The sequence below is a fragment of the Myotis brandtii genome, unplaced genomic scaffold, assembly GCF_000412655.1.
Source record: "Myotis brandtii unplaced genomic scaffold, ASM41265v1 scaffold98, whole genome shotgun sequence".
Classification (NCBI taxonomy): domain Eukaryota; kingdom Metazoa; phylum Chordata; class Mammalia; order Chiroptera; family Vespertilionidae; genus Myotis; species Myotis brandtii.
Window position 1 is genome coordinate 11,484 of NW_005372074.1, and position 8,344 is coordinate 19,827.

The 8,344-nt window shown below is 38.4% G+C and overlaps 1 protein-coding gene across 1 annotated transcript in view; it reads left to right on the forward strand.

The window, feature by feature from the left end:
* LOC102251123 (calcium-activated chloride channel regulator 4) overlaps positions 1-8,344 on the forward strand; it is a 26,740-nt gene that overhangs the window by 3,542 nt on the left and 14,854 nt on the right. Inside the window, exons 4-5 of the mRNA XM_005886393.1 lie at positions 624-851; positions 6,002-6,179. Coding sequence (XP_005886455.1) covers positions 624-851; positions 6,002-6,179 — 406 coding nt within the window. The remainder of the gene's footprint in view (positions 1-623; positions 852-6,001; positions 6,180-8,344) is intronic.

Sequence of the window (8,344 nt, forward strand, 5' to 3'; positions counted from 1 at the left end):
TTGGTGTTGAGGGATTGGAAAAGGCAAATGTATGAAGAGATTTACTTCCTGGGCATTCACCTAGGTAAGAGGGATTGAGTCTTAATGGGTTACCACAGAACCAATGCCAATTAACCTATTGGTAGAGAAATGTTGGGGAGAGGTTAGGAGCAGAAGTAGGAACAGAGCCTCTCAGAAATTTGCTGCAACTCAAGAAACTTTTTAACTTTTGAGTTGTCTAGTCTCCAGTGGGTAGGGAGATTTCAGTCTCTAGTTGGAGTCCATGACAGTCTGGTTTGATATTGTGGGACATAGGGAGTGATTTCATCTTGACATCCCAAGAGTAATTAGGAAGTCTCTAAGATGTGAGTCAATTCCAACCCAAACCCCAAACCCGCACCTGTAATTTAGATGCTAAGCAGCCAAGAATCACTTCTAGTTAAAAGCCTGTGTTCCTTACCATATGTTTCATAATACATGTAACTATGTTTTTAAATGTTATCAATTAAAAAATTGCTTTCTTTAATGACACCAATTACTAATAGAAAATTCTTATTAAATTCTGTTTACTCATTTTATGTAATCTACTATTATTTTCCAGTCAAAACCAATTGGTTGTTTTTCTTTTGTCCTTTTTCATTCAGGGTTATAACCGCCTAAATCGAATGAATCAAGCAGCAAAATATTTCCTGCTACAAACTGTTGAAAATGGAACCTGGGTGGGGATGGTGCATTTCGATAGTACTGCCAACATCAAAAGTAAGCTAATCCAAATAATAAGCACCAACGAAAGAAATACGCTCTTGAACAGCTTGCCTACAGCAGCTAGTGGGGGAACTTCCGTCTGCGCTGGAATTAAAGCAGCATTTCAGGTGAAAATCATACTGCATATAGTATAGTTTGTTTTTTATCACGAAAACATTTTTCTATTAGTGCTGCTGCACATACTTACTAATTTTAACATAACTAATTCTAAGAAATACAGAACTAAGAACTTTAAAAATTCACTTGATTTTCTAAATGGGTCAGTGAATCAATGAATAAACTGATGGATAAATATATTACTACTAGAAGCCCGGTGCATGAAATTCATGCATGGGGGAGGGTCCCTCAGCCCAACTTGCACCCCCTCCAATCCAGGACCCCTCAGGGATTGGGCCTAAACCAGCAGTCAGACATCCCTCTCACAATCCAGGACTGCTGGCTCCTAACCGCATACCTGCTTACCTGCCTGATTGCCCCTAACCACTCTGCCTGCCTGCCTGATGCCCCTAACTGTACCCCTGCCTGCCTGATCACCCCTAAGTCCCTCTGCCTGCCTGCCTGATCACCCCTAACTGCTCCCCTGCCTGCCTGATCACCCCTAACTGCCCTCCCCTGCTGGCCTGGTCGCTCCTAACTGCCCTCCCCTGCTGGCCTGATCGCCCCTAACCACCTCTGCCTTGGACCCCGCCACCATGGCTATGTCCGGAAGGATGTCCGGAAGATGTCCAGTCTAATTAGCATATTACCCTTTTATTAGTATAGATAAGAATGCCACTAGAATATAAGTCCAATAAAGTCAGAAACTTTATGGTTTGTTTATATGTTCTTTTACCTTGCAATAGTCACTGCTAGGTAAATGTTAATTAAATAAATGAGTGATTGAGCATCAGAGTCATCAACTTTTAAGGCAATGAAACAAGTTAAATGGTGTGATTCTACTTTAGGCCAATCCTCATTTCAGTCTCTGTGACACTCAGATAATCTGAAGTTTATCTACTAAGCAGATGTAGCAGGGACTGTTAGTCATAGGGTAAGGAATACTGGTGAGAACATGAGTTTTGACATCAAAGTACTGACTGCTATTTACCAGTTTTGTGGTCTTAGGCAACATTTTCAGTATCTTTGACTTTCAATGCCTTATCTACAAATATAGGCAAATAAGAATGTCTACTTCATAGGATTATCATGATAATTAAATGCAATTATATATTTACATACATAGAATAATATTTATTATATTACACAGTAAATATATAATTTACAACTATTATTATAAACCTTATTTTCTTCCAAACTGTATCTTGAGCTTATAATTAATATTAAACGTGTCATTTTCCTGCTTAGAAATCTTCATGCTTCCCTCACAGTCTATAAAATTATATCTGAATTCCTTAGTCTGATGCTATTCAAAATGTCTATCACCCCCTCAGTAAAACTGCTCTCATCTCTTTCTCCAGCCTATAGTTCTCAATTCTCCTTTCTGATGCTCTATGCTTTAACCCAGTGGTTCCCAACCTTTTTTTGGCCATATTCCACCTAAGCATCTCTAAAATCCCAATGCCCGTTCCCCCCACCCCCGTGACATATAATTCTTATTATTCAAAAAGTGAACTCATATTCATGTGGAGGAAGTTTAAAAGGCCATTAACTTGGTCTGAACAAGCTTCCAAAAAATATGGCATTCATGAGAGAGCAAAATAAAAGAAAGAAAGGACAGCTGAAGTACTAAGGAAGAAGTCACTAGGAAATTGTTAAAAAGAATAATAATAATATGAAGTGATATGAAAAGATAGCAAATAAAGTCTCAAAACATATAATAGAGAACTGAAATGCATAAATATCTCACAATATGTATTTACATACTGTGTATGAGGCCCTAGAACCAAAAATTTCACTGTTAATAACTTATTCTCGAATTTCCCCCCTTCAAAATCAAATTACCCCCCGTGGGACATGTGCCCCATGTTGGGAACCACTGCTCTAACCCAATTACTGCACACATTGTTCTCCAAGCCCACCATGTACTAACAGCCGCTGTTCCTTTGTCCAGGCAATTCCTCTACCTAAAATGTTCCCTTCTTTTCATTTTTGCATGTTAAGATTCTACCAATTCTTCAAAATTCTTGCTCCTTCATGTAGCATTTCCTGCTATTCTCAACCCTATTAAATCTCTCTCATTTATAATTTGCATGGCATTTTAGTGTAGCTTTCTAACATGAAGTCCTACTTAAAACTCTAATTATCATTACTAGTTGTAACACTAAGCATGATTCTTCATCTCTATAGTCATCAATTACCTCATTAGTAATAAATATATGTTTATAATGGAGTAATAAATATATGTTTGTTCATGTTTTAGTTTATTTAAGATACTAGAGGTCTGGTGCACAACATTCGTGCACTGGGGTGGGGGGTTCTCTCAGCCCAGTCTGCACCCTCTTGCAGGGAGTGGGCCTAAGCCCCAGTCAGACATCCCCTGAGGGGTCCTTAGTGCTGCCACAGAGGCGGGAGAGGCTCCCGCCACCACTGCTGCCCTTGCTAGCATGAACCTGGCTTCTGGCTGAGCAGTGCTCCTCCTGTGGGAGCACACTGACCACCAGGGGGCAGCTCCTGCATTGAGAACCTCCCCCCTGGTGGTCAGTGTTCATCATAGCAACTGTTCGTTCCATCATTCAGTCGATTTGCATTATATAGGATATTTATTATATTAAGTAGAAGGTAAACATTAATATATTATAATTTATTCAACATATATATGTAGCAAGCAAAGCTTCCTTGTTCTTATGGCGCATGCAATTTCAGTGGGGAACCGATAGTACATAGGTAGATAAATGAATAAAAAAATAACTATAGATTGTGAAGATAGTATTGTGAAGAAATCAAACAAGGTGATGTGACAGACTAACTGGGAAAGGAGGGGCAGTGCCTACTTTAGGTGAAGAGGCCACTGAGACTTTCTCTGAAGAGTAACATTTAAGCTATGACTTGAAGGATGAGAAAGCCATTGTTTAAGGCAGAAAGGAAAGTGCAAAGTCCCTTAAGAAAGAGGTGGAAAATAACTGGATTATTCTAAAAATTGATAGAGCTAGTGGCACTGGTGTTTGACAAATGAGGGCATATGAAATGTAGTTGGCAGGTAGATAATGGCTAGATCTTTCACAGCTTAAAAAAATAAGAAGTTTTATTTTATTTTAAGCACCACAGAAGGGTTTTAAGCATTTAGATCACTGCCCTAGCCAGTTTCACTCAATGGATAGAGTGTTGGCCTGCACACTGAAGGATCCCAGGTTCGATTCTGATCAAAGGACATGCCTGGGTTGCAGGCTTGACCCCTAGTAGGGGGCCCGCAGGAGGTAGCCGATCAATGATTCTCTCTCATCATGTTTCTATTTCTCTCTCCCTCTGTCTCCCTCTCTGAAATCAAAAAAAATTTTAAGTGGTCATCAGTGATGATTTAGGAAGATGATTCTGGTTGCCCTGTATAAAATGAACTGTGGAGAGTAAGAGCAATAGTCAGGTAGTGGTCTAGCGACAGATTGGAAGCTTGGACTTGGATTGAATTACACATTATATAAAATACATTTAACACTTAGCAAATGTTCCAGGAAATGTAGCACTGTAATACTGTGTTTTTCTATTGAACTATGGAATATATTAATTATGTCTTCATCAATCATCTCTATCTCCTTAGTCACTCACCTATACCTCAATACATATTTTTTTAATTTAATTCCATTCTTTCCAGAAATGCAGGAACCATGTAGTTCCTGTTGAATCTCCAGCAGCCAGGACAGTGACTAACATATATTAAATGCTCAGTGAATAACTAACACAAGAAAGGGAGAGGTGAACAAAAGAGAAATCTACTTCATCTTTGGATATTTGTTTTTCAATGAACTGTGTAGGGGGGAAGTGATTTATATAAATATTATAAATGTATAAAAACATTTCCTACTTTCAAGTTTGGTTTTAGTGCATGTCAGAGCATATTTCCCCAAAAATGCCATATATATGTGTGTGTGTGTCATTATTTGCCTCAAAACATGCAAAAATTTAAACGAGGATGTTCATATTGTTACCCAACCCCAAGTTTATTAGGGATTTCTACATTCCAAACCCTTTTCTGCAAATCTCCATTCTAAGTCCACGAAAGCCACTGATAAATAAGTCATATTTACCTCTTGGCCTGCATTGTTTCTCAAAATGGTGCACCAAGAAGCCACTGCCAATTAAACCTGTCAGAGAAGATGAAATGTATTTGCTATCCTGTGACAAATTCTCTTTATCCTTTTCTACAGGAGCCTAGATTCAGAAATCTGAGTGTAAACTGATTGGCTCTATAGCAGTGGTTCTCAACCTTCTGGCCCTTTAAATACAGTTCCTCATGTTGTGACCCAACCATAAAATTATTTTCATTGCTACTTCTGACTCCCAATTTCATTGTTACAAATTGAACATAATTAAAGCATAGTGATTAATCACAAAAACAATATGTAATTATATATGTGTTTTCCAATGGTCTTAGGCGACCCCGTGAAAGGGTCGTTTGACCGCCAAAGGGGTCGGGACCCACAGGTTGAGAACCACTGCTCTATAGGAAAGGGGTTCAAGCTACCAATAGAATTCCATCTCAAGAAACATAATTCATGTAATCTCGGAGCACCATCGATATACTTAGTTTTGTGCTTGTTAGATTTAGAAGTAAAATAAAAGTTATATAACAAGATCCCTAATCTTGACCTGCTTAGAACTTCCTATACTCTTTTTCTATAAGTATACTGAGGGTTTCCTAATTTGCAATCATAATGTGTTTTTTTAATGTTGAAGTGATATCTTAATTCATTTAGCTGTCTATGCAACAGATTTTATACACTAAAGCCTTGTCAGAGGGAAGTCTGGTCAAAGAAAGAAGAGAAATATTTAATGCCACACTCTGCAATTATATTTTTGGTATCTGGTTGACCTGACTTCCCAGGCTGAGATATCATTGATACTTAACCCAAGTAAGATGATCCAAAGCCCTGCTCCCTCATAACTTCATTTGAGCAAACATTCCCTAAAGCAGACAGACAGAAAATAGAGTCATGTTGAAGTTACCTTGGGGGTTGCTGACTGCAGATCCTACAATTTTAAAACAGAAGCTTTCTATTCTTTTCTGGGTACTTTTGTTTATTTTCTCTGTATACCTTTTCCTAATCTCTTGTAAGTCTAATTGATTTAGGAACCTGTGGTAATTATTCTCTGATTATGTTTACAGATAATAAGAAAAAGATACTCCCAACTAGATGGATCTGAAATAGTGCTGCTGACTGATGGGGAGGATAACTCTGCAAAAAATTGTCTTGATAAAGTAAGAGAAAGCGGGGCCATTATTCACTTCATTGCTTTGGGACCATCTGCTGATCCCGCAGTCACAGAGATGAGCGATGTAACAGGTAAAATATGACCTATATATTCTAGTCCTTTAATAGCAATGTGTAAGTGTAGAGACTGACAACTCAACTTCTCTTGAGTTCTGAAGGCACTGTGCCAGGAACTAGGGACCAGAGTTAAACCAGACCTGATCTCTGTTTTCAAGATGCTCAGAGTCCTGCTGGCTAGCGAGACAAATAAAACTACTAATCAGGTACATATTCAGAAAACATTCCTCCATAACGGGGGGAATCTCTAGAAGTCAAGCACCATGTGAGCTGAAGAAGCCATTAATTCTCCCAGGGTTGTATAAAATCTGAGAAAGAAGGCATGAGAGACAAAGTGACTTCTAAGCTGGGACTTGAACAAGATATTGAATTTCTCTAGAGGAAAAAGGGTTTAAAAAAAGATGATCATGTCATGAGTAAAGAAATCATGATGGGATGACAATGAAAGGCACATGGAGGGATAGTAAGAAATTCATGAGACGAGAGATTACTTTGGCTACAGGTGTAGGGGGGGAATGGGATTCACAGAGGCTCAGAATGAATAGATGTTAATAAGTTTTTAGATAAACATTTACACTGGTAGCTGTGATCTTAGATACAGAGACAAATGATTAAAATAGACAACATGTGCCTTCTTAAATATAGTAGAGAATACATAATTTACAACTTTATGAATATCAATTATTATATATTGAGTTGGCTTCTATTATTACCAAATACATACTTGCTTTTAAAAAAATTCTTTATTGTTAAAAGTATTTCATATGTCTCCTTTTTCCTCCATTGACCTCTCCCCGGCTGTTCCCACACCCCAGCATATGCCCTCACCCCTCTACTTTCCGTGTCCATGGGTTATGCTTATATGCATGCATAAAAGTCTCCATTGACCCCCCGGCTGTTCCCACACCCCAGCATATGCCCTCACCCCTCTACTTTCCGTGTCCATGGGTTATGCTTATATGCATGCATCATAATCCTTTGGTTGATCTTACACCTCCCTTCTCTCACCCTCCCCTACCTTCCCTCTGAGGTTTGACAGTCTGTTCGATGCTTCTATGTCTCTGGATCTATTTTTGTTCATCAGTTTATTTGTTCATTTAGTCTATTCTTTTTATATAGTTGTATGTTTTCTTAACACAGCTGTATAGTTGCTTCTAAGTTTTATTCATGTTATCCATTAAATAGAGAAATGATTTATTCAGAAACCATACAACTATCTTAATTGTTTGCTCTATACACCCTTTAACTGAACCTACCGAAGAAAACTTATTCTCAGAAGAATTATTCATTATTGTATTTCCATGGCTACTGAATACAGTGGAAGGCACTGTAGGTGCTCAAATGATATTAGGTGAATGAATTATTAATGAACCAGTGAAAACTGTGCTAACTGCCTTCTCTTTCACTTCTGGAGTTGGAAATCAAGCTGAGTTTCAGGACTGACACTAGGGCTGGGGAGAGAAAAATTCTGGAACAATTCCTAACTTCAAAATAATCTAGGCCTCTTCCCTAAATTTCAAATTTACTGAAGAGATTTTATGCTTTTCTTTTTTTTTTTAGAGATCTTCATTCAACCTCTCTCTCTCTCTTCCCTATCCACACATGGCTTTCTATGACAGATCAGTATATTTTAATCATAAAGGTTTCTGAATCAGTCTTTTGGAAATGCTGAACCCCAAAATAAGTCTTGTATTTGCTCATACAATTTAAATTATTTTTTATCTCAAGAACTCAAGGGGAAAAGAAATTAGATAACCCAGTTTTTGCAACTTCAATGTTATGCAGAAGTGAGCAAACAAAGGACCCACTGGCCCAATCCAACCTGATGTCTGTTTTTGTAAATCAAGTGTTACTGAACACAGACATGCTCATTTGTTTACATAGCATCTATTTTCTAAGTTTGCAGCTAGAACACTTTCAGTTGGATTGGGTTGATGATCACATGGTTAATGCTCACCTCTTGGTGAGGATATTTTCCCATTGATTTTTAGAGAGACTGGAAGGGGGTGGGGGGAGACACAGATAGAGAAACATCGATGTGAGAGAGAGATACATTGATTGGTTGCCTCCTGCATGCACCCTGATCATGGGACTAGGGTCGTGATCGAGCCTACAAACAAGAACCAAGGTATGTGCCTTTGACTGGAATAGAATCCACGACCCTTCAGTCCTAGGGCCGA